This window comes from Haliaeetus leucocephalus, unplaced genomic scaffold, assembly GCF_000737465.1.
Source record: "Haliaeetus leucocephalus isolate CR32 unplaced genomic scaffold, Haliaeetus_leucocephalus-4.0 Scaffold184, whole genome shotgun sequence".
NCBI classification, from domain to species: domain Eukaryota; kingdom Metazoa; phylum Chordata; class Aves; order Accipitriformes; family Accipitridae; genus Haliaeetus; species Haliaeetus leucocephalus.
In genome coordinates, this window is record NW_010972620.1 from 5361394 (window position 1) to 5389110 (window position 27717).

General features: G+C 40.0%; 1 protein-coding gene across 3 annotated transcripts in view; it reads right to left on the reverse strand.

Annotated features, from left to right (window-relative positions):
- Positions 1 to 27717, reverse strand: part of VTI1A (vesicle transport through interaction with t-SNAREs 1A) — a 276166-nt gene that overhangs the window by 39495 nt on the left and 208954 nt on the right. The window contains exon 9 of one of the 3 annotated variants that reach the window (XM_010564735.1): positions 11310 to 11365. The exons of the other annotated variants lie outside the window; for them this stretch is intronic. Within the exon in view, the coding sequence (XP_010563037.1) occupies positions 11353 to 11365 (13 nt within the window). The 3' untranslated portion in view covers positions 11310 to 11352. Of the gene's footprint in view, positions 1 to 11309; positions 11366 to 27717 lie in introns of those variants that run through there. 3 annotated transcript variants of the gene reach the window in all.

Consider the following 27717-nt stretch of genomic DNA (forward strand, 5'->3'; position numbering starts at 1 on the left):
GTCTTGGCTGGTATTTAGAAGAGTGTACAGCTATGGAAATCAGATATACTGTGTAGAAACACCATTTCTGGACACAAAGCCAGGCTTTGTGAGTTTACAGCTAGATTTTTCCAAGACCCTATTCAGCAAAGTCCTGTAGTCATGCCCTGCTAGTTCCACAGATGGAGGAAAATGGTGACGTGGAAGAGTTCTCCCACATGGCCAGCCTCCCTCCAAGGCCGTAATGACACACTGCCTCTTGCTGCAGATACAGATATCTCTGTATCACCTTGTGCTTTGAGAAGTGAGAGCTGGAGAACGAAAAAAAAAAAAAAGAAAGAAGAATACAAGGTATGTACAAGGAATACAACCGTAACCAGCCAAAAAGGAGGCAAAAAGCTGGCTGGGAAAATTCTTTTGAGGGAAAATGCTTTTCCTGGGATGCCTTTGAAAAACATGAAAAATCATAGCTTAGCCTAGAAAAGTTCCTTTCCACCCTTGGATCACACTGTTTGCTCCTGTTGCCATGTTAGGTACAATGCCTGTTTTGACAATTCGTTAAGATCCATTTAAATGGAACCAGATTTGACTTGATGATGTGAGATCTGATAAAATTATGTGAGGAAATCCTAATTTAACAACCAATCCCTTGAATCGCATTTCCTTACCCCCAGTGGAATCTAATTCTGATAACCTAGTATGAACTCCCTCTTCTCTTTGCTCTTTTGCATATGCCTAATGCAATCACTGCTCTGTCTGCTGAGTCTCATCTTCACCCCTGACTAGTTTGCTTCTCTCCACTCCCTCCTGCACTCATTCAAAGCAGGGTGTCTGATTTACTCAGCTCGTGCTGTTGGCCTCCTTTTTGCTGGATTCTGAGCAGCCAAAAGGCTCATTTCCCTGTGATATCTTTGCAGTCACCATCTCTAATCCTTCATTTCTATTATGTCCCCCTCCTCTATGGGGGTAACCTTTCTGAGTCTCCTTTCTTTCACCAACTCAAACACCAGTTTCATTTGCATTTTCATTACCCTCCACTGTTTTACAACTAAGCAACCTCCTCTGACAGAGGAGCTGGAGAAGACAACCCAGTGATTCTCACCTAAGCACTGACATTTCTCTTTCTTTCCATACTGATACCCAGAGTATCATTCTATGCCAGCCACTACTGCATAAATCATCTTTTCTTCCCTTGTCCCCACAAGGAAGAATTAGTTAAATAAACAGAACTAGAGCCTCAGCAATCTCTTGTTTACTACAGACTTTGCCTCCTTAGCTTCCAGTTTTTCCAAACTGTCCAAAATGAATCAGGTACAGACTACTTGTCTATTCCCACACTCTAATCGAAGGCTGTGATTACTTGCTAAACAGCACTTCAAATCTTCTTCTTTACAACACCACACTTGACTCTTGTGTGAACCAAACAGCCACCATTCCCCGGCAGAGACACAGCTCTTACACCTACCCTGGAGAAAGATGAAAAATGAGACAACTGTTTCCTAGCTGTGCATACTTGAGAAAGAAATATGTATTTTCTTCCCTCCCTTTTGCGTTGCTGAGCATGTTGCAGTTGTGATGACATGTTGGAGGTGATTAGGCACTCAGTTTGGACAACACACATAACTTATCCATGCGGCCAATAAAACCTCCACACAACACCTCCCCATCCATCTCTATAGATCCTCTTGATTCCTACCCCAGCCTTCAACACCCAGGAAAGTTATTTATGCCTAAGTGAAGTAGCTTGCTAAGAATAAGTAGAGTGCAGTGAGCCAGCAGTTTTCTTCCACAAATGAGAAAATAAGTAAAGGGTTCTCATAGCTCAGTGTTGCTGAAAACAAATTGACATGGCTAATTTTGGCCTGGCAAGTGCACTAAAGATTCTCTACATTTCCCATACAGGTCAAGCTTATCAGTTCACACTTGTTAGTGCAAAAATCTCTTTTCCTATCTTTGTTTCTGCCACTTCTCTTATCCTGTCACTCTCCTGGAGTAAGTGTACTGGCTGGGCACTTCAGTAGCCATTTTTGCAAACACTCTTCTTCCATTACAGAAAGATATTCACCCGTACACACAAATGACAGTCGACTTCAGTGTAGTGCTTATCACAGAGAAAGGACAAGACAGCTTAGTGTACCTACTGTATTGCATGCTGCCTTACACAAAGATGATCACTTTTTCAGCAGCCTCCCTTCTGGAAGAGACAGGCAACATTTCAACTGAATCCTTTAAGAAAAAAATTTCTTCACACAAAGGACAGAGAGAGGGAGGAAAAAAAGTTGTCCATGATGATTCATCACTGTGAAGGTAGCATTTGTAATTTCCTCTCACTTCTGAGCCCATGGGTCATGGACTTGACTGGGGTTGGAGTGTCCTGAGTTTCAAGTTTTGGGTTGTTAAGCTGCTTCACCGTGGGTGGAGCACGCTAACCCGCTGACAAAGTACTTTCCTTTCCAAAGCACGGAAAAAGAAACTACAGAAACAAAACCTGGCCAGTGGTTTTGAAGGGAGACACCCTAATTTCAGGGGATTGAGATTTGCAGGTGGGAGGTGATTTACTGAGTTTTACAACTCCTGGAAAATTGGATATATGCTGAATCAAACAGGAATGGGTCAAAGGGACTCTGCTGGACATAGGCTGAATTTGGTGCTGATCCAGCTATTGCAAAGCACTGCTTGATGCCTGAAGGAAAGTGAAGAACTGGGAGTAGGCTGGAGATGGAGAGTCCTGCTGGGAAGAGAGCTCTTCTAGGTAAACAGGGACCTTAGGACCACAGGCAGCACATATGGTGAGGGATCTCCAGGAGATGTGGAAGCTTGTTTTATGGTTCACGGGACCTCCTGAGAGGTAGGAGAGATTGTCTAAACCTCCCCAAGTGAAGGAAAACCACAGAGGCAGCATGTGCGACATTTTTCCTTCAAATCCAAATCATTCTACGGCACATTTCTCCACTGAGTGAGTCAGAGGTGCTAACCACAGATCCCTGAGGAAAGCAGAGGTCAAGCACTGGGCAAGGTGGTTTTCTGAAACTGGTTTTAGCGGGTGCTTGATCCAAAGCAATAATTTGAAGTCAAGTAGCAGCATTTTTCTTTTTAAGTAAATGAAGGTTTCTTTCTACGAATCTTTCCCCTGCAGCCTGTTCACTCACCATTACTGAGCTTACAGAGGGGCAGATCTACCATGCAGCCAAGTGGGCCACAGCCCTCTGCTAGCCCTGTCTGAGAAGGGGAAACTCCACATCACGTGCGGGAGCAGCTCTGCCATGCAGAGTCCTCTCCACTGCAGTTCACGCTGCACACTGGGAAGTGAAAACAGTCTGTTTGCACCCCACAGCAGAGACACTTGTGATTCATTGCAGTGGTTCCCTCCTCTCATACCTTCTGATAGAGAAAATCATGGCTAATCTTGCATGTATAACACAGGAGCAATTTATGGAGATGACTGCTTTCCCATCAATACTCCTTTTCTTTTTTTCATGCCCAGGGGAACGCCAGCAGTTGTCCTCTACTGTAGATTTTGAAGCTTGATACAGAAAAAAGTATGCAATAAGTTTTAGTTGGCATGCAGGCTGATTCTGTATCTATATGAACACCTTATCAGTGCACTATGTGCATAGTTTTAGCATCTTTGACGCACTCAGTTTTGGGGGCAGAAAGAAAAATTGACAGAAGAGAAAGCAAGGTTCGCTCCATGTAACAGAATAATTCCGTCCACAAGTCCAAGGAGGAGGAGGCAGAATTATTAGCCTGCTTCATAAGCCTCTGAGATGTTCAGAGGATGTGAAATTTCTCTGATAAGTTGGTGATTCCAGTTCAGAGCATTTCACACTTTGCAATTGCCTGGCAGGCCAGCCCGTTTGCACAGACCCTGGCTTCTGGGATTCCAGATCTCACATTAGACCATTTGGAATTTATTTAACACGTGTCACACATAACACAAGACTTGCTTCAGAGGAATAGGCAAATCACTTGTAAGTGTGCATTTACAAGATCAGAAGTCACGGAAACCATGCTCACTGCTTGTCAACTTATTCAGGGGAAATTGTGTGATCAACTTAATGTAGCAGTTATCCTTTACCTAGAAGGTCAAGCTCATAGTTCCTGTATGTCACCACACTTGGCTATTAATCACTCAGAAGGAAATTCATCATTTTTATTTAAATTAAACTGTACAAAGTGAGGTTAACTCTGAATTCGGATATCCTTTCTCTCTTCCAGAGAAGCTGCAATAGCCAGACTTTCTGTAGTTTAATCCCCACCTTTTGGTGAAAAAGGGGGGGGGGGAGAAAAAGAAAGAACTTTGAGTGAAGGTTGCTAAATTACTTATCTCCTCATCACAAACTGTTAAGAAGACAGGTAGCTAAGCCATTCAACACCCTTTTTTTTCATCTGTTCTTATGGTTTTCTCAAACAGTTTGGATCCCACTCCGAATTTCTGCCACTGGCATTTTCTCCTTCTACCTTCTCTGTTTCAGCTCCTACGTGATTCATGGCAACTCATGAAATAAAGTGAAGGGACAAAGTGATTGAGGGTCACTTTATGATTAGACATGATGTTCTCTCTTGTCCAAAGCCAGGAGATGGTACTTATGGAAGACAATGTGAAAACATTGTCATCCCAGTGTGGTGCCTGGAAACACACTGAGTCCTTCACACTCTGAGAACTGTTCATCCTAAAGGCCCCTCTGGACGGTGCTCCAGTTCATTAAATGAAAGCTACTTAAATTCTGGAAAGACAAGATCACATTTTCCCTGCCTGTTCTTCCAAAACCTCATATCACATTATTGGAATATTTTTTAGTAAGTATGCCAGAAAACTGACAATAGCTCAGTTCCCCCCCTCCCCACCACTGGTGTCCTCAGGTAGTTTTTCTCTGCCTGGACATCCCCTGCCGTGAATGAAGCTATGCCATTTTTGTTTTCAGACTGTTTCAGAATCTGCCACTTTGGGATGTCTCTCCTGTGCGTCAAGTTGCATCTGGTTACACTCCAGAAATGCATTCTGCCAGGTCAAGAGTTTTTCTTCCCTGGGAATTAATTATGAAAAGTCTTCATCTCCAACATGTACGGCTACTTCTTATTTGCTGCCTACATGCTTTTCACTTCCCTGTTTTTAAACGCGTTGGAAATGGTAACAAAAGAGATAATCCGCCTTTGTGGGTATTCCCATAATTAGCAACACGCACATCTGGATAGAGTTTCAATAGTCCACTGTTATTCAAACAATTTGTAATCACACAGACTGTGTAGTGAACCAGCAGACCGGAGCATATAGCTTTTCATTATTATGTGGTATACAGTACCCATAATATACAAATAAACTCAAAACCTGCAGCAGCAACAATGACACATTCTGTGTGGCCTTATTCACCAAACAGCTCTCTAAGAAATCTTTATCGAAAGATGCAACACAACCACTAATTATTTGGGGTTGTAAGTGGGTAGGAAGTGTAGGAAAATCTTGCTGCATCTGTTCAACACTCTAAAAAGCCAAGCCCAGCAGCATTTATAGGATTTAAAAAATAAAGACTATAAAAACCTAGAGCTCAGAGCTTAGTTACGTGGGTGCACAGTACCACATAACATGTAACAGTAGCCGATTTTACAGGGTATGTAACAATACATACCAGCATAGCCAAAGGCAGGATCAAGCCCTTAACATTTTATATTGTGATTTGTGCTCAAAGATTTGTTTCAGTCTGGATGCCATGACTCATATTCTCCATTCCCCCAGAGCTTTATCCCCTCCTTCCCCATGACCCAAGCTAACTTTTTATTAAAATGCTCTGGATGCATAACTTTTTTAAGCCTAGTATTTATGGATTTCATCCTGCAACCTGTACTCACAGGTTGGAGTCCCAAGTGGCATGAATGGAGCTATTTCGACAAGGACTGTGAGACTCGCCTGTCTCGAAATGTTTACTGCAGAAGGAAAAGAGGTTTATTCCTGCTCCTTGGCTGAAGCATTTTCCTTTTAATGACAGACTTCCCAGATCGCCTCAGCACAGGACTAACTAGGAAACCCCTCCTCAGCTTGTTTGGCCCTTACACAGCTTTTCAAGCATCATATCTCAGCCCACACTGTATCGCTGGACAGTGCTGAACCATTTCTACATGGTATTTCACAAGTTTCGAAAGGTATCTCTACTAATCGTTGACTACAAGACTTTATGTTAAAAATTTAATATTGGAAGAATGTACGATTCACTTGATTAAGTGAATACTGGTTTATGGAGAAACAGCACAGGGCTGTAAAAAATTCAAGTCTGAAATTTCTCCGAGTCAAGGATTGTTAAAGGAATGTACATATGTATCAGTGAAATGCTTTACAGAGAGAAGGCAATTGCCAAGTGGGTGAATATGACTTAATGATGATAGCGTGGCACTGTAAGTCAGGAGTTCTCCCCATGGCTCTTCTTGTTGATACTCTACCTGAATCAAGGAAGTAATTTTTTATCTTTATATCCATTTGTTTGCCCATTTGCATAATACAGAATAACACAGCAATAACTGCAGTGTTACGTGTGTCCCCCCCGCCCCCGCCCCAAACCTGCCAGTCTTACTTTGCATCTTCTGCATCCTACCTGAACAACTCAACTCAAACAACAAACTTGAAAATGTTTATTTCTAGCAGGAGGACAGAGTTTGGGTCCCTACCTCTTGTGGAGACTCTGGGGGCTTTTGGTGACAAGACCAAAATAGAGACAGTATTGAGCTTACTAGCATGGCCTGCTGCTCTGGGATAAAGGATATTTCAGAGCATTCTAAAACCAGTATTCCCCCCCGCCCCCCTTCCCCGAATACTGTGAAATGCTTTTTGATTGATGTTACATACATCAAGACTTGTGAAACTGAGTTGTAGTAAATACTCACATTGATTTATCCTTTTGTAAAAAAACTTCTGTATTTACACGGTCCTATTAGGCAATAATTCTTCAACAACAAAAATTGATATTCACCAAAACCTGACGCCTGCACATGGCACACATTCTGGCAGCACAAATCCACATGACAATTATCTGGGTGTTTTGACTAGCTCCTAGTGTTACAGATCTAGGTGGCATTGACAATAGATGCTTTCCAGCCAATCCCATAATTTTTTCAACCAAATACAAGCAAAGAATTTCTTCTCGTATGTGACAACACATTCTTATTTCTCAAAGGTATTATACAGCTACATTAATGAACGAGAAATGTGTTGAGGTGATGAGTTGAAAAACACAATGAAGGTGCCAATCAAAACTGAGAATACTGACAAACACTGAAGAAATTCAAACCTACATACAAAAGCTGAAGCTCAAGGCCCATGTGAAATAAAAAAATAATACGACATAAGAAGAGTTATCTTTGATTAAAAAATTACACTGTTTTTTCTTATGAAATCTGAGTTGTTTTATTTTTTGAAAGTAAAGTTACAATAAGCAACAAAATCTCTTGCACAAACCATGCAGGGTAAGTTAATTTTGAATATAACTAAACAATATATCAGCAAAGTATTCCTTTCAGCTTCCTGGAGACTTGTATATTGCCAATTTATAATTAGTTGCAGATTTTCAATTACTTTCTAGCTAACAAAACAGTTTCATTTGCATTGTTTACTTGCCACTTAACTCAAATTGTACCCAAATTGGTTATTTTAAAATGTGACACAGATTTTCAGGGCCAAAGCAAATTCTATATATTTTAGTGTAACAAGCATCTGTATTTCAGTCTTCAGTGATAAAAGTGTACAGGATTTGGCCAAAACTCAATCAACTCCATCACAATCTCAAAATGCCTCCTGTGCAATTTGTCAAAAGCAGATTTCTTGGCAACAACACATAAAACTACAGCAACGTATAATGAAGAACATAATCTCAGAAAATACGCAAAGTTTGTTTTGTGTACTAATTGAAACTGGGAAACCACTGTAGGCAATTTAAATTCAACAGAAGATCAAAGAAATTAACCATCAAAATATCATTCTGCTACTGTGCTTAAATATAGTCCACTGCATTCGGCTTCATTCCTGATAGCCTCATCCATCAGGAGCATACTAAATTCAAGGTGCAGAAATTTGGGGGTAGAGTGACTAACACGAGTGATTTTATTTGGTGTTATTCAGTACCAGGCAGACCTTAGCTAACTCTGTTACATGATACTCTTAATGATAATGCACCCTGCTACAAGATTTAAGAACTGGCTGTCTGCAGCAATACCCTGTGCCAAGAGATTCCTATTACCAGGGGAGAGTAGTGTTCTCCACCCCCCTCTCCTTCCACACATCCATTAAATACAGGTCACTTCTGACTTTTAGGACCGTAAGTGCAAGCCTCTGATCAGCCTTTGTCGTAGTACTTGTTCCGTAATTATCACCCTTCTCCTCCCCATATTAAATAATCACAGGTTTTAATTTTTTCTCATCTGGAATTTCCTACTCAACATCTCTAATTGTTCTGAAAATTCTTCCATCTTCGCTAGATGATGGGGGAGGACACCTGTTATCTGGGCTAGACAGTCTCTTGAAGATAAGGACACACCCAGCATGGAGCAAAACTTCCCGTCTCTTTCTCAGTTACTGCACCTGGAGGTGTCCCCATGGACCTGAGTGGGACGACACCAGTGTCACTTGTCTGATGAGTTATGACAGATTCAGGGCTTACAAGTCCACTTTAACTGTATGCAGATTTCTGTGGCATATATTTCTTTTAGCTTTTCTGTGACAAATCTGATTCAAAACCATGTTATCTGAACTAGTCTAGTTTTGCAGAGCTATTCTACAATTTCTCCTTCTCCTTCCCAGTCCTACTGTAGGCCAGAGCTGTCTCAGCCGTGGAGTGCCTCAATGCCAGCGCCAGCAGAGATCGCAGATCCACTGCAGCGAAGACTGACTGCAGTAAATGGGCAGATATGCTGAGTTCACCAAAGGCTGGATAAAACTTCCCCGGACATTTTAGACTGAAATTTGATTTTGTTCTTGGATTGGGGCTGGTGTGTTTCATGAATTGCGCTAGTTTAGATTAGGTCGTGCAACAAGCAGATGATGTTTTTTCAGTGGAGAAGCATCTTTTGGGGGAAGTGTTATTGCTATTGTTCACTCTATTTGCCTGTTTCTCTTCCTTTTCAATACAGCATGACAGCACTAGAGTAGTCTGGATAACACAGATCCTTAATACTAACCTACAGTATTTCCTAGGGAATACTACCTAATTATATTCTATGCACAATAGCAATTTAATAAAATATATACATAAAGAACCCCAAAGTCTACCATTCCTAGCCCCACTCCTGAACACCCATTATTGTCTCCTTCCAGCAGTAAGAAACGGGCATTTAATCTTACTTTTAACTTTCAGTCTTTAAATCAGTTTTAAATCCATGACAAGACTTTACATCCTACCCCATTGTTAGCAAGATTCCTTAATTGCCTCCTTTAAAGGACTTTATCCAACCCTTTTGAAAGTTTAAATAAATTATATCCACTGGTTCTCCTTTATCCATTATTTGTTAACTATTTCAAAGAAATCTGACAGGCTATAGAAATCGTGCTGATTTGTCCCCATCATATTATCCTCATCTAGGTCCTTTATAACTTGATCTTTAATCATTCTCTCAACCATATTTCTTTATACTGAGGTGCCTCCCAGGTTTATAATTTCAGGGATCACCTGTAACACCTTTTTCAAAGGAGGGGAACAATGTTGATCACCCTCTAATAAAACTTTTTTTTTATTTTTAAATTACGCACTGTCGCCATTTGTTAGTTGCTTTGTTACCAGCCACGGTGATCTGTGACCTCTAGGCTTGATTACCGTACCTAGATATATCTAGGGACAAATTTGCCAACTCTGAAAAATCTGCAACTGGTACAGACACCATCAGCCCACCTTAGCAGCCGGAGTCCTTGGGAGTACATCCCCACAGTACTCTGCTTTCACCACTGGCTCTCTACGGAACCGAACTCAAGTAATGTCTCAATCCTGCCATTCAATCCCCTCTCAGGATGGACCCATGCTTCCACTGAATGAGACAACCTCTCGTAACACGGAACTACGCCCTTCTCTGAGGATCTGCTGCAGGATCAGTCAGCAACAAAGACGAGGCTTGCAAAACTCAAAGACAGAGTTGTCTCAGAGGCTGGTGCAAGAGTAAAATTAACTTTTGCAAGAGAGGAAAGTAACAGCAATACCACACCACTTTCCCAACAAACAGCAAAATCTATTTCTTGAGTTTTAATTAATAACAGAAATAAGCATATCCAGATCTTTGTCAGACAACGGATGGGGCAGCTAACTAAGGAAGTGAGATATGTATATTTTTATTTAAACTTTAAAATGCATAAGGCATGCAGACGCTATTTTGACAAGAGAGTGAAATCTAAAAACCTAGAGAGCTATTCTGCTCGAGTTTCCTCCAAACTCGTATCATTGCCATACAGATCCAATTATCTATTACAAATTAATTCTTCTAGTCCTTCCAGCACATTTTTTATCCCTTTGTCTCTGTCAGAACGCTGCTGTCACTACTTGCAAAGAAAACCAATGGAGGAGGTATTTCCCCATTGCCTAGTGATGCAAACAAATAATCTTGCTTTTCTACACTCTCCTGCTCATCAAGCTGAACTGGGTTTGACAACTGGAATGTATTAATTAAACCCTTGCACATTTAAGGGGAAAAGAGTCACTCTGCCAAATAAAATGGGACAATAATGAGGACAGCATAGGAGCATCTCTAGTGAAAAGTTGCCACATTTCTAGACATGTACTCATTCACCCACTCACCCCTTCCCCCCTCCCCCAGGATCACCAGTTTGGTATGAAGTTCAGAAACAAGTATAACAGCAAGCAGCAGAGGAGGTAAGTGGGTGCAGTGCGCATTTTTTAATTTCCCTTATTAACGACATGAAGAATTGGTTATTTTTAAAACGATCATATATTATTTCCTCCCACCATTCTTACGAAGGGAAAGCATAAGACTAAGAAAGAGGTCCACGCTGTGCCATGCAAACACTCAGAATCAAGGCCATTTTGATCTGCTCAGGAAAGGCAGAGATTTACCGTCACATATGGGAACTCAACAACCCTCTTTTGGGTTTTAAGAATTGATTCCACTACGGAGTGCCCCTTACTTTTGCAGAGTAGTATGGAACCGAGGAAAACAGTGCTCAAAGGCTTGGCTTCTACATCAAACGGGCCTCGGGGCATGACAGGAGGAGAGAGAATACCCCAAACTCCCCTTCCCGCTTTCTAGCCTGTATGTCAGGGCCGCAGCTTGTAGTTGAAAACCAAGCAAGCCCAGCTGTGGCAACAGCAGCACCGGTGGCGGATGGTCACCTGGAGTGATCGGTGCCGTTCTCAGATGGCCGTAAAGAAAAAAGTCCCGTCACCACATCCTCTAACAGCATTTCCTGAAAGGGAAAGCAACACAGCAAACACTTGGAAACAACTAATTGCTTGAGAGAGATTGTAAACTTAATAAGTAGGCCACACAGATCACATCTTTACCACCAAGACGTTGAACCTTTTATAAGAAAGTTTTGTAATTCTGCATAATTAAGTCTCTTAATAATGGTGATTTGAAGACTACAGAGCCACTGCACTTAAGGTTGATGCTATTTTAATTACACAGAAAAGACATAATTTGGGAAGAAGCCTAGCAGTTTATTACATTTACTTCTGTCAAATAACTTATAATTGTGTGCCAAGGTGCCTGAGCAAAGTATTGTGGTTTTTTTGCCTTTTTTAAACAGCTTATGCCACTCGAAAAGGATTACTTCCTTTGTAAGTTGCTGTTTCAACTGAAGGGTACCAATTAATTAAGCCATTTACATAAAACTGTCTTGGATCAGCTACCTACAAAGATAAAGGCTGAAATCTACCTTCTAATTGAGCAAATAAAGTTTTAAGAATAAATATATGTTGGTAATTATCTGTAATAATACAAATTAGGAAATTTAGCTGATAAAATGAATGTGTCAGAAATTAAGACTCAATTCTTATCATCCAAATTGAATAAGGAACAGTCTATCTAAAAAATATTCTTCTAATTTATCTTTCATTTATCGTCACATTACATATCCTTGTATCATTTGATGTCTTGCCATATCACATGATGCAAACTGAGAGGAGGTGGAAAATGTCTGTATTTCAAGGGATGTGCTTATTCTGATTAGATTTTTTTTTTTCCTTTTTTTTTGTTTCCGGGTGGACAGGATAGAAAAGAAAACCCTCTGTTTTTCACAAATAGTCATTATACACAGCAGGGAATGATAAATGACATCATTTAGCAAAATAACCTGGGGTACTTTAACACACACAATCAAAAGTAAGCTGTTTATTTATCTAACTGTATGCAATTGATATGAGTTCATAGTACACTAATATATCAAGTAAAATAAAATATGTGTGTCTGTTGCAATAGTTTTAGCAGGAGAAACCCTGCTTAGAGCAAAATCATTGTCTCTCTAGCATTTAACTACAATTTATATTTTTTCCTCTATGCTTAAAAGATGAAATTGTACAAAAACTTCTTATGGCAGTAGAGAAAGAGATCTACATTGGAGATTTGCATTGCTGCAGCTACAGCAGCACAGACAGACGGACCCCATGAAAAATAATTTTTATGTTCAACCTCTAGCACAGAAGGTGGTTTCTCATCCTCCACCTGTGTGGTGGTTCAGCTGATTAATGGTCTGACTGTGACAGCTGTTACACATGCAAAACTTGCACTGAAGCGAGTGGTGGGTTTTTTGTCTGCATAATGACTCGAGGACACAATTCTGAGTCATATCACACGTTCTGAGTCAGGTCTCTTCCTTTCCTAATTATTGCATTCTTTGCTAATGGATGGGATACGTTTTCTTCCACTATATCCCAACCAACTGTTCTTGCCACACATAAATCAAGCTTATAATACTAAAAACTTAATCTGAGAGGTTTCATATTAAAGCTTGCTGTATCTGTCTCGACGTAGAGAATCAGGATCTCAAATGCAGCCGAGATTGTGCATTACACATGTTGTGCCTGCACTTACCAAACCAGATCTCTAAGACTTATGAAAACATTTACGTATACAACTTGGAGTACTCAGTGGGAGTACGCATCTACATAACAATAAGCACAATGGTAAGTACTCAAAAGATCAGGGCTCAAATCAGCAAGAGATTTCACACTGCAAACATCCCAATCTCAATTTTTACTCCTGAACAATAATAGGATATTCAGTCAGGATTACTGGGTTTCTACATCTGGGAACAGAGCTAAGAAGTAAGCTCTTCAGGGCAGAGGATAGCCCTACTCCTAGGTTTATGCAGAGCCTCCAGGCTGTGGGCTGCCCCTAGAAAATCCAAACAAACAAATACCTGGCAAATAATAATTTAATACTACGCCCACTGTCTGATCCTTGACTGCAGTACCTCAAAACTTTGTAACATTTTGTAAAATCATCTGAACTGAGTTACTGAACTAAACAAAATTGTCTTTTTACTTTAACTACACAGCAAACTTCTTCCCTGTGTACAATTCCACCCTCTCCAAGTCCACGGCTGAGTTGCTGTTGTTGGACTTCAACAGTTCAGTGCCGGACTTGCACCTTCTTTTTGTGCCCTTGCCTGCGGGACCTTCCAAGCTGGACCTGCAAGATGCAAACCCGGTGCCCAAGTCCTCTCCCGACGGACTGATGGGATTCCCCACCGGGAGAAAACACTGGAGGCAGCTGTGAGGGATGGCACCGAGCCTGGGCGAGGCTAAGTGGAACGTGTGTGCACGTGTTGTGCGTGGAGGGTGCGGGCTGTGACGATTCGGGAGGAGAGGCCAGTGCTGCAATAGCCTGAGAAGAGATGAGCTGCCGAAAGCAAGGGGTCACGCGTTGGAGGAGCTCGGTGCGTTAGTCAGTGGCCAGGAACTGGTAACAGCGAGCCTCTCGTACTACATCACGTTCAGGAGCTCTTGGGTACCTGTTATAGTGATTTCTTCAGCTCCAGTTTAAATATAACACTGTTATTATTATATAAGATAATTATAACACTAGGTGAATGTGACAGGCCGTTACCAAGGTGTTTTACAGACAAAACAGGGTCTCTCTTGCCCTATTTTTATACATATTTCAAGGAAACATTTCAAAAAAAGATATAACAATAGAGCGCGCTGCACATCTAACATTATAAGCAAAAATTAAACACCTTTAGAGATACACCTTTGCACAAGCGTACCCACACATCAACTAAAGCATAAATACACAGATGTAAGTGCACAACAGAAGATACTATTCCCGAATGTACATAATGGAAAAGAGAGCGTGTCACTTCTTGATCCAATCCTCACCACTAGTCTAAAATTATCAGTAAAATATGATGTAAAAACCTAAAATAATACATGGGAAAACTTGTTTTATTTTCTGTTTCTCTTTCAAACAGTGTTTCAGAAAATCCCTTTGCATTTTATAACTTCTCACAAAATTGAAAGAAAGTGTCACCCAGGTGGGTTTACTGATCCCTGGCTTAGCAAATATTACGTAGGCTCTCTGCCTCTATGAGAGTGCGCTACCACCTAGTAGAAAGCAACACTTTCATTTTATGTTAGCAAGTAAGGTATGATGAGTACAGTCGTTGCAATGAGAACCCATAAATGCATTGTGCGTGGTCATTTCATAACAATGGAAATAGATAGCATATAAATACCATTCACCACATTACACATAACACAACACCCACACACAATACCATCCTGCCACACTTCTCCTTCCACCCTGCATCACAGTCACTGGTGCTAACATGATTAATAAAACACAATTTGGTCCATAGGAATCTGCTTTTACATTCACCAGGAAGCTTATCTTTCCTCCTTTGCCTACGGCTCTTTTATTATTCTCCACCTCTGGTTCTAGAAAATGGCACCACTTTGCAAAATGCTTAGGGATGCTTCATCTATGGAAGATATCATGCTGAATAAACCTCTACATTGCTTCACTGTACATGTGTCAAAAGTGAAATTTCTTCTGCCGCTAACAGCAAGTGTCTTATAGAAGAGACAATCCTAGCCTGAGGAGTTATTCTGTGTCTAAAAAGAAGGTCTACCCTTAGTAGAAAATCTAAAATGTTCTCCTTTGCAGGAATGTGCTAATTTCTAATCTCAAGATTGATTTGAACAAGAGAAAAGAACACTACCAAACTGCATTTTTTACAATTGAGGTTTTAACTTTATGCCAAAAAGGTAAGACCACTGCTGCACACATGTAAGGCTGCATCTCCAGAATGGTTCATTTCTCTGAAGTCTGTCTAGAAGCTGGCCATAGGTAAACAATTCATTTTTAAGGAAATTTCCATTCTTGTAGCTCCTGGATCATTATCGAGATGTATCTATTGAGCTACAGGAAGGAGATGGTCTTATGAAAGAAAGATCATTAGCTCTGAATTGCTCAGCCCATTGCTGTTGCTGTTTTCTGTGATGCAACAACCTTTGGCGTATATACTTGAAACTATGTCACACTTGTCTCCTTTAGTGGATGTAATGCTAATGAAAGTCTTCCGGTTAATGTACCTGGAAGTTAATCTCATTTGTACTCATGGAACAGGTGGACAGTAGTTAAAAAGTTGCCCCATTGCCTTTACATAAAAATGAGTTTGAGAAATCAATGCTAAAAATAAAATTATAATTCAGTTTCTACTACTTTGCCCCAGATGACTTAGACATTACCTCATTGACAAGGATCAGAAAGAAACCACTGTTTCAACTTGCCAAGCCCGTGGCTAGAAGTGACATTCTGAGTCTGATCTTAAGTAACAATCCCTAAGTAAAAGGCTAGATAACTAATTACTAATCCCTTGAGCTGTCTAGGCTATAGATGGCACCATCATACACTATTTATTTATTTGGATGAAATTCTGTATCAAAATATTTCAGCAGGACTACAGTGACCTGGCAAGATACTACAGGGATGGATGACTTAGATATGCCACAGATCAGATAGATATTCTTAGCAAGTGTATGACTCTCAAAATGTTAAAACATATGAAGCTACTTATCAAAAAGCAAAACATACCGCTGATTTTCTTTCTGATTTTTTTTAACTTTAAGAACAGCATATAAAGAAACAGTATTGCAGAGTCTTAATTTTTCATCAGCTAGCTCTATTCCCAATTATTCCTATATTTTATCCTCTGCAGATGCCAAAGATAAAATAGAAACATAATTAAACAAAAAGCAAGGAGGAGATGCCCTGAACCTAAATGTGTCTAAGATAACCTAGTTTTTGGAATCTAAACAAACCTCTCTTTAAACATTTCTTCTGCAGTGTGCCTTACTTGGAAGCATCTTCATTTCCACATGAAAATCACAAAATTGAATCCCTGACACCAATGTGACTAAGACCTCAAGAGCTTTTCTTCCTTAAAATGTACAATCATTTCTCACTAGCTGACACTAGCTGTTGACCTGTATGATTTGTTATCTTCAACATAAAGTACACAAAAAGCTTTAGAAATTCCACATACAGGACCATCTGGTTAGTGTTACCCCATTTATTCCACTCTTTTTCCATGAAATGTTTGAACCAGAAATATACGAAACGCTAAGTAGAATGTTCAACAAATGTTAATGACTGACTATAACTTATCACATTTTTTCATTCTAAATTCCTCATGGAAGCAATCCGTTTGTTTTTAGAAATCTTCACCATTAGAGAATTTTCTCACTGGCCTGAAGAACTGGTATTTTTCCTTTTCATAATACTTGTTAGTTATGTGGCTGTAGAATTCAAACATGGGCAGTTAAAATGGTATACATTTTACTTCTGCATCACTTACAGATGTGCAAGTCCTGCGATAGGACTATGTCTCCATAGTTGCTTAATGTGTTGAATAGGAAAGGTATGTGTTGGCTTTCAAGTGCATGGCAAACAACATACTGTGCAGAGGTGCACAGGGTCATTTTCTGAAGTTCAGACATGGCAATGAGTGGGAATCTATCTTCTCACCCTACAAAAATTTTCCAAGACCACATCACCTTGCAAATCAATTATTTTTATACGATAAACCAGAGAAGAAATGGGCACACACTCATCCCACTCCAGAAAAGACAACAGCTCCATAATCACCATGCTCCCCTGTGATCTGAAAGATCAAGATCTTGGTCCCCAATTCAGACTGAAGACTCACATCTCGCACATCAGCTGAACCTCTATCTACTGACTCTTCCAGGGAAGATGTCTCTGTTTCTCCTGTTGTAATTATTAATTTCCAAATTCAGTTGAAATTCATAGCAGCAGACATTTGGATCCACCCCCCACAGCTCCCCTAGACACAGCCACAAGGCCATTTGGATGGATGAGAAAAGGGCAATGGACACTAGGTCTGTATATATCTCTTTCTCCTTTTGACCAGAAACTCTATCTTTGTCAAATGTAGTAGGAAAGGGCAGAACAGCAGTGTTGTATGGTTGATTTTTTTTGGGGGGGTGGGTGTCTAAAAAATCTCTCCCTATCTACATTGAAGTGCTACCATGCTCATCTGTGCACTTGGGCATATCAGATAGCATCCACAGGACTCAGGACTTTCCAAAAATGAGAACTGAAGATTGGGCATATCATCTCTCAATCCCAGTGTTGTCACCGGACTGAAAGCCAGAACATTTCCCAGCCACTGATGTCGGGAAACTGATGTGTCCCAACTCAGCTTTTTATTCTAGCAGCTAGCAATTGCCTCTCAAGCTTTTGAGCTCCCCCCAAACTCTCCATTTCAGTCTGAAAGGAATAGTTGAGGCTCTTGTCAGAACGTGATGCTGCTTGGCATATCAGCCAACACCTGGAGTACGATGGCTATTGCAGGGCAAGTGAGTTCTGAGAGCCTAGTTACCCTCCAATGCATCGACAGGCTTCCAGTGACTGACTGAGCCAAGGATGGGCCTGCAGTTTCTGTGCCACTGCAATACGTTGAATAAAACATACTTTAGATTGACTCCCTTGCATTTATGTGCATAATAGAAATGTATATAATATACATTCAGGGGAGAAATACATTCTAGAAGCACACCCGTGTTCATCATGCCAGTGAACATTTTATAATCTATTTTCCTATTTGCGACAAAACAAAGAAGTGCTAGATTCCCGAACCAACAGTAACCCCTTACTGAGTCTGTACATGTAGCAAGAGCAAAGTAGGAACAGGATGATGCATGGCCTGAGAAAATTTTAAGAAACTGAATCTCCTTTCATACCATCTCAGGTTCATCCTTTCAAACACTATTATAAATTAAAGAGCTATAATGAATTTTGTCATGGGTGGGGGTTTGGCTTGAAGCAACAATACTACATTTGATTCAAGAATAATCTATTGCGACCTATAATACCAGTGTGCCAGCTTTTTTAAATTAACTGACCACAGCTAGCAAACAGCTATTAACATGGTGACTGTGTGGGGATACAAAGATATGCAGTGTCTGTGCTGCTGAACCACAAAGTATTTTTAAAAGAAGAAAAAATTAAAGAGGACGCCCCCCCACCCCCCAACTGGTCACTAAGACAATGAACTTATTCAATCTTTACAATCTTTTGTGCTTCTTTATAGGAATATTCCACCAATTTCCAAAATTATAGCTGGTGGTTGGCTTAATGTGATTTGTGCATTAAACAAATGACAGTGTTCACAACAGGGCTAAGCATTATATTAAATCAGTGATTAGTGCACCCTTGTATATATGTCACACGTCAAAACCATCATACAGCTTTGCAATTGATTATAAAATCCTCTGTAAGTATGTGCAGTTATAAGGCCACCCTGACATCGAAACATCCAGACACAGCTTACTATTCACTGTTAAATTTATCCATTCAGTGGCATTGACACCAACCTTTTCTATTTTCTCTTCTTAACAAACTGCAGATGTGTCTTTCGTGCAGGAGGCAAAAACAAAAGACTTAAGGAATGACCTTCAACATAGCAATATGGATATGAGTTGGCAACGGCCACACGAGCAGTAGTGCTGCCTGTGCTCTTCCCAAGAAGGATGGATGCACCAGTGCACCCCACTGGTCTCCAGTGGCACAGAGGACAGAAGTGATGAGGTCAAGCTAAATCCTGGCTCTCCAACCCAGGACAGAATTATGCTGCTATTGCACTAACAGGCCAGTTCAGATCATCTGTTCTTGCCTTTCCATCAACAACAGATGGTTCATATAAGAACACAGTGTATCCTCAGTTTTGGGTTTTTTTTTTTTTCAGATTTTGAGGAATATGGTTGCCTGAGGACAGATATGTGCTTTGCTATAAGACTGGCTGGTAGTAAACACCCTTTTAAAAAAACCAGTAATTTTTTTCAGAAGCAAATAATGAAAACTGCACATCTGAGGACATAACAAAAACAGTGTTTTTAACAGACTGAGAAATCTGTAAAGCTGAATTTTAAGTGACTATGACAAATCACCAAAGCAACGAGCCCGTTCCTGTAATAACTTAAAAAAATGCAAATGAAGAGACTGGTGACTTTTTTTTTCCAGCAGGAAAGCATACTTTTGTCCTGTTTCCTTACAATAAAGAACAAGAAAATTCTTCTGGCTCAGGCAATATAGCTGTTCACCTCAAAGGTGCAACTGTGAGGAGCTGGTTACGATGGGGATGCATACAAAGCCATCGTTACAATGCACCTCTTCCTTCTGCTTATTGAAAGAGCAGCTTTGGAAAAGCTTGAAGAATATTTTTGATACCGGCATTTTCTTTGCTCATCACTTTGACCATTGTTACTCCTCTTTGCTGTGGTTTCCCTTTTTCTGTTATATAAACATAATCTACTTGCTTTTTCTTTCAAAGCATTCTCAGCCTAATCCCCTCCCAACCTATTCTCATTCATTTATTCCAGAGGGAAGAGCTCCCACCTCCAGTCAGCCCCTGACAGTAGGCTCCATCACCCATTTGTTACCTTTTCAAGCAAGGATCTTTGTGCTTTCTCCCCTGCTGCCCCCATGCTTGGGTAGAGCTCCTTGTTCATGTCCACAAAGCTGCCTCGTTATCCTCCTTCAAATCCCCTCTCAAGCCTCCTCTTAACTCTGATGCCAGAAAAAAAGCTTGACAATGGCTGTGCTGCTGCAATATTGAGCCCACTACCTATGAAGCCGACCTTCTTATTCACTCCTCGTGCTTCCCCATCTGCTTACATCCACCTGTTGTCTCCTGTCGTTGGGTTTAAAAGTTATCACAGGAGAAAGGGCTAAATCAGCTTGAATTACTCTGCATTTGCTGAGAATGCATATTCCTGTCAGCTGACAGGAGGCAACTTGTTACCCTGAGAAAATATCTTTATATGCCTCAGCCATCTGGATGTAAATTCTCTGGAGGGGACAACTCTTTGCTCTGTATTTGTACGCTGCCTAAGGGTCCTGGTCCTAGCTATTTCACAGCACAAAAACATTGCTGGATATATAATAAGGATTATATATTATATGTTTGCTCTTCTAGACGCCTAGTTGTGTGTGCTACCAGAGCTCGGGAGCCTGAGTACATGGACAGAAGACAGGAATTTTACTAAACAGTTGAAAGAAATATGGATCAGCCTCTCAGAGTATTGAACATATGGCCCGTATTTAAATATGACTAACACACAGACACAATTCTGGTCTAATAAATATTTAACAAGTTGCATGATAGACATATACAGCTACGAACTACCTGGTTACCCATCCATTAATACAGTTACCATGAGTAGGGGGGTAAAAAAGTTCAACTTTAATAGCGACATCATCTATCTCTAGCAGGTTGCTATTCCCACTGCCTCCTCTCCCGCCCTGTTGGACAAATAATAGAGCAGCATCACTCAGTCTAAAGAGCTTCATAGGCAGGATTAAAACTTTTAGCTACTGTGAAATTATCTTATTTACAAAGCTAGATTTTATTTTACAGATGAAGTGGGTTTTGAGTGATGCTAACAGAAGCGGGTTGGTGCTGTACAGGACAGGAAGGGGAAGACGACTTCCTCTGCGTGGGGACATCAAGTCCCCAAATTGTTCAAAGTACAGGAAAAACATCTTTGATTGAAACAATCGACGCAATTTGCAATCTGCCATTCAGTTAAAAGAAGAAAAAAGGTATTCCTACTCTAAAAGTAAATACACGGTATTCAAAAGCAAAACTCTCAACCTTTAACTTTGTGCTTGCTTATTGTCTGAGGGTGAGGCTTGAATTAGCCCTTGCCTAAAAATCCCATTTAGGAAAGTGTGGGATCAGTTTCTTCCTTTTTAAAAAAAACTTTCACAAGTGGAAAAAATCCCACAGAGGCTGCAGGGTAATGTTTTTCATTAACCGGAACGCACATTTTCAGAAGTAAAACTGCATGCTTTTTTCTGGTAATAATTAGCAAATTATTGTATATAATTTTTTAAAAATTACTCCCCAGATAATGCCTTTTCTGTTTCTTTACACCAATGAATATTGCCAACCTGTTTGTTTTTAAGAACAAAGAGAGAAGTCCAAAGCCCATTGCTGCAAGCCATATTTCCAATCCCTATCTTCTGCGTAGTTTTGAACTATAAAAAAGAAAATCTTTTTCTAAAACTTAATATAGAAAAATTAGCATGACCAAAACAGTTTCAAACCCCAATCTTCAAATGAAAGTGCAAAATGAATTTGAAACTGCAAACGAAGTAACATTTGTCTTAGTAAACAGCAATTTGTACAGATAAGGTTATTTACACAAGAGCTCAACACATTTTTTTCCATCTGTATTATTTGACAAGACGGATCCAAAATTCAAGAAAAGTAAAATTGAATAAACAAGGGTATCCGTATATTTAAAAATCAATTTCTTTTATTACTCCACCTAATACTAAATCAGCACAATGCAACTGCCATTTTAAGGAAATCTTACAAAGTTTGAATGAGCAAGTGTACTTCATTACAAAAGATAAAAGTTTCTTCTTCGCTACAGTGAATACAGGTAATTTCAGAAGCTGTGGCTTATAATTATTCAGTGCTGAAAGGCTTTTAAAAGGTCCATATTGAAAACAGTGACCCCCAGCTTCCCCTCAGAATGAATGGAGGTAAAAATTCTCATTTTGCTGGAATGCTGGTTGATAACTGTTAGGCAAAACATGCATTTCTTCATTACAGTGCGGTCTGCAAGTTCATTTAAATAACAATATCATCCAGCATAAAAGTCACAAAAGAATTATCTGGCAATTTCAATATGTTGAAATGTATTATTAGTGCTAACAATGGGCACCTTGAGTAAATAAATGAATGTCTTTTATTGGCAGCATTACTTCCGATTATTTAGCTTTATGGAATACCAAACTTTATAATTCAACACCTTGGTCAAGAGTGTTTGCTTGTGTAACTTATGAACTAGAATTGACATTTTTAAATGTCTCTCTAATTTCCTCTTCCTTTCCTCATGGCTCCCAAGAAAGTAAAAAAAATACATTGCCCACGGACAGGGAGCAGTATTTTGTCCTTTCGTAAGATATTTAAAGAGCCACCTTCATACTGCCATTATTTTTCATGCAAAAAATAAACCCCAAATCTAGAAATTAGATTTTTTTTGCAAAAGATACCAACCCAATATTTATAAATGATATCTACAGTATACAAAATGCCTCAACAGACTTTTCTGACCTGCAAATCCCGCAGATCTCACAGAAAAATTTAACATTTTAGAATCTTATTATTACAGGAGTATCACCCCTATCTCAAGAGATTCCAAACCAGTTCATTACCATTAAGATACAAATTACAGCACAAGAGGCGTACAACCCCTGGGCTTGATACGGTGTCCAAAACCACAGGATGACTGCAAGCGCTCTCCTAGAAAGTGTTCCCAGGACCTGTCTCCTAATGGCTCCAGGAGGAGGAGCTGTGTTGGTTATCAGAGATCTCACTGCACTTGACTTTGCAGGCTCTTTTCCCCTAGCTGCCTTTCAGATACGCTGTCCTCCTCTGCCCTGCCAGCCCTTCACCACTGCCCCTTCGGATGAAATTTCCACCCCTACAGCAGAGCCGATGCCACAGAACGGATGGCTCGGTGCGAGGCTTGGTGGTTCAGCTGATATCTCCAGGAAAGGTTAAGTTTGATTTAAGCCTCTGGTCTTTGCACTGAAATGACTGAAGCACACCCCTTCACAGTCGATTTTGTCAGGTCTGCTGTAGGGTTGGTAACCTCGGGCAGATGGATGGGATGGACAGCAAAGAGATGGTAATGTCTTATACACCACGGCTAGATTCCTTGGAGTACATCTGTCAATATCCTGCTTCTACCGAGTTTGTTAGTCACTTCTTCACACCCAAGATATCCACTTAAAAGGATACCTAAAAATAAATTGTCTCACATGAAAATGGCAGGTTCGGTTGAGCCTACAGAAAGAAAAAACTTTTCCCAGAAGACAATGAATACAACCAAGTTGTGCAGCATGACTCGGGCAAACATATTTATACCATTAACATACAGATGATCCTAAAAATGGATGGAGACTGCTGGGATATGCTGAACCAGACAGCAGCTTGAAAACATGGATATACTAAAATGATCCTTTCTTTTCTACCAGTGTAGCAAGGATGCAGTTTATGATTCAGGAAGACAAAATTTACTTATTTTCACACATCTGCAGGTAAAGAGAAATACAGTTCTGTTTAACATTAGCTATATTGCTTCCATGACAATACATGGCCTGGCACAGCATCAACCTCAAAGGATTGCAGAGTTTATAATGACTGACAAGATAGAAGTCAGCCTTGTAATTAAGACAGCATATTCAGATACGGGAAATCAAGGTTCATTTCTCAATGTTGTAATGCATTCTCTGCACCACCTTTGGTAGGTTACAATCTGTGCATCCGGAGCGTACGGCAGAGATAACACTACTCCCTTCTCTCGTTCTTTGTCTTGACAACCAAGAGTATTACCTCACCAGTGCAGAGGATTTCTCTTAATTTGTGTTTATATGGTAATTTGTACAACATGGCCCTAATTTCAGATGGAGACTCTATGCACCACTATACTTCTAAATAAAGCCTGGCTAGATTTCTTCAAGTCCACAGAGCCAAATTACAGCAATTCATTTAAACAAATTGAGGAAGGGTTGTATATGGGAAGATATAAAGGGACCGAACATGTGGTTAGCAAAGGGGAGTTTCTTGTGCTGTTAATCCAATTCCAGGGTGACTGCTGGGAAGCTTCTTTACTCAGTAAAGTCCTTATTTATGAAGAGAGTCTACACAGAACCGCTGAGGACAAAAACAATGAACAAGTGTCATGGCTAAACTATCTTTGCTTTTATAACTGGCCCATTTCAAATGTCTAATAGAGAAGTCTACAAAATCAGAACCACTGGGTCAGAAGCACTATATTGTTTTTATCCGATAGGTCAATGCCATCAACATCCTGCAGCTAAAAAAAGTATGTTCATCTGTGAAAGTATTTATAAATATTATACAAGTGCTGCAAGGAGTAGATAGCAATGAATAGTAGTAGCCTGTGACGTCTCCAACATGTGGTACTGAAAATCCAAAAAGCAATTTGGCACTTTCAAATGCTGGCACTAAATACGGCCAAGTAATGTGTTTCTACAGCTCTCATTCTATACATATGTGATCTCACCCTCAGGTCTATAGCCAAATACAAGAAAAGAAATAAGGGGGAGCTGCAGAAACATGTGAGAAAGAAATACTAAATAGTAGACCATTCTCCTACCCCTGTTGCTATGTGGCACAGAGACGTTAGCAATGGAAATTCTGCTGCAGGCAGCCAAAAATTCAAAGAGAAGAATCCAAGCAGCAACAGACCTGCAAAGCTCAAGAAGATCCTACAGCCAGACTTACAGTCTGTCTTAGGTTCCCTGCACAGACAGGTCTGATCGAGCATGCCACCTTTTTTTTTTCTTTTTATGTAAGCATAAAAATGGTTCATTTCTCCTGATTTCAGCATATTTTTGATCTAATGTGCAAACTGCTAGACAATCCCACACTAGAGATCAATATCCAAATACTGCAAAGGGTTCTGATAAAGTATTAACTTAGTGCTCTGACCATTTATTAATGGTAGCTTTCTCAGTTATTACAACCATCATGTCAAAACTCGAGCCAAAGGAATTTACCCAGGCTCTGTCCAAGGAATATGACACAGGAATGTAATACACATATGGCAAAGATTTAATGTATGTGATGACTGCTAGGCAAACCATGTTTTTATTGTCCAAGAAACAATGGCATATTCAAATCCGGTATAAGTAAGGATTGAATAATGATGTTAGATCATCACACCATGAGGGAAACACACAAGAAGATTTTTTTGAAAATTTCATATTTCTTTGAACGAAGTAAAACGATACAGAGGACAGGCAGACCATCAGGAATCCGATTGCTTTGGGGAAGAGGGGGGCCGGCATTTTTTTATTGCCAGCAATTTTCTAATGAACTGTTGACAATCACAGATGTTCTTACACCTCAAACAGCTGGGGTTCTCAAAAATTCACCATGTGGCCAAGCATCAAATTTTAACTGGCTTTTACCTGCCTTTGCAGTTCTGACTACTGAGAGTAAGCCAGTGGTTTACATTTTTGCTGTTAGTAGTTGCTAGCTAAATTAAAAATTTTTCACACAGGAGTAATGGTAGCTTGCTTTTGCCCTGTTGTGTAGGTAAACACTGCAGCTTAAAACCAGGAGTAAACAACAAAATGAAAGGCACCTTGTAAAAGCAACAATAAAGGCAAAGCAAATTTACTGTTTAGAAAGAAATATACTGTTTTTCACTTAACTCTTTAAAAGCGTCATTAAAACGTGCACAAAATCACCAGATCTCCACAGCCCTCTCCCTTTTTTGGCCACCAAAAAAGCCAATTGATAATGGAATTGTAACCAATCCCCAAGCCATGAAATTGTCACAGCAGCAATGATACAAGATTGAAGGTAAAAAATAAACATTAAGAATTAAAAACATGGGACCTGCTATCAGACAATCACTACTTCTCCAAGTTATAGGGATCCTCTGGTCTTTGTGATTGCAAACCAGAGCATTTACTGAGAAAGCGACTAGAACAGGATGTAAAAGTATCTTTATAGTCACTGCTCTGGTTTGATATCCTGAAAGAAATTAGAGTAAATTCAGAATTGCCCCGAATTACACAAGAAGCCAAACTATACGAGTCTCAGAAATCACCTGGAGATTGTTGCTTTTACCTAGTTGCATCCTCTAATCCAAGGGTGGAATAACTGCCATACACCTCTCCACAACTTGAGGGTCTCAAAATGCCTTAGTTATTTTCCCATGACAGGCTGAGCCATCTGATTTTGATAGAAAACAAAAATTGAACTTTTACATGGGGCTTTTTAGAGGCTTTTTTATTTGGGAACTATCCTGATCTTAAACAGTTTTCTTCTATTGTAAGAAATACTGTTCTTGTTAGCTTATGCTAAAATAGCAGTATGCATAAACTGGTACTTCTTGAATCTTCTCTCTCAAGTAAGGTATTTCTGAACTTGGTAACCACACCTGAAACATTCTGTCTTTTTATGACCTAGCAAAATGGCTGGTACTCTAAAAATGTGTTTATTTTTCAATGATATGTATTTGATAGTTTGACTTGTTTTTAATCATCTAATACAGAAGTGATGTGCTAATAATGACAACAGAAGTACCTGAAGATACCTTTCATTTACAGATTTCAAATTTAAGATCTCCCAACACTTCGTGAGAATTGTCACCTTCACTTCAAAAAAACAGGAAAAAAAAATAGCAGAAAACACATTTCATATAGTGAAGAGAGAGAAAAAAGTCCAGCCAGATTACATATTCCAGTCTGGTATTACAATGCTAGATGGCACAATCCAGTTCTCTGTTGTCAATTAATGCATATAAAAAGTAAAACAAAGAAATTATCTACAACTGGTACTTTAGAACTGGTTTGCACATGTCACAGTCCTGGTAACAATTATTCTGATGACTTCTACTATGTATTACAAGTGCGTATTACTTTTAATCTTGCAGATTAAACTACAACAGACTGTCACACTGTGGTTCCTCCTGTATGGAAAAAACTGCACCTAGTGTCCTCCTTACACGAGCAGGACCGTAAGGCACAGGGGCTGCTGGACCAGGACTATGAAGAGACCAAGATTCCCAGTAGCTCAGCACACCCCAGTGCCCAGAGCTCCCACCCGATTAGCAGTTCGTGATGCTTCACTCTTCAGGGGCATGGGAGGACCTGTAGCAAATGCACCCAAGCTTTTGTATTTAATTTGCTCTCTCCTTACGCATTCACAAGAAACGCATGGGAACAAGTGTAAAAATATGTACAGCTGTTTGCATGTCACTGAGGCACCATGTTGTGGTACTCTCTAGGCTTAGGCCGGATTTCTCTAAGATGGGACCGCACCACATAACTTACTGAATCATGGTTTCTCCTCCTCTTGTGCAGAAAGCCTCTCTCTTCTTCTGTGGTCTCTTTCAGTAAAAAAAAGCAACCTCTCAGGAGAGATTGCCTTGCTTGTTCTCCCCTGCCCAAGCTCTCTGCGCATTCTCCAAAACTTTATATTTTAAAGGGTTGTGCTAAAACAACTGGCCTTTTGCTCTATCTCAGGGGATGTTTTATTGTTGCAGACCCCAAGCCTGTGTCAAGAAGCCAGAATGAATGGGATTTCAAAAGCTGCTCCCATCCTATTGTGCTATGAAGCATCTTTTGAAAAGGAGCCAGCCTGTCACTCACTCTGCATGGTTAGCACCTTCTCCCTTCCCAGGGAATCTCAGTCCAAAATGGAGATAAGACAACCATGGAGAAGGTAAATTAGCC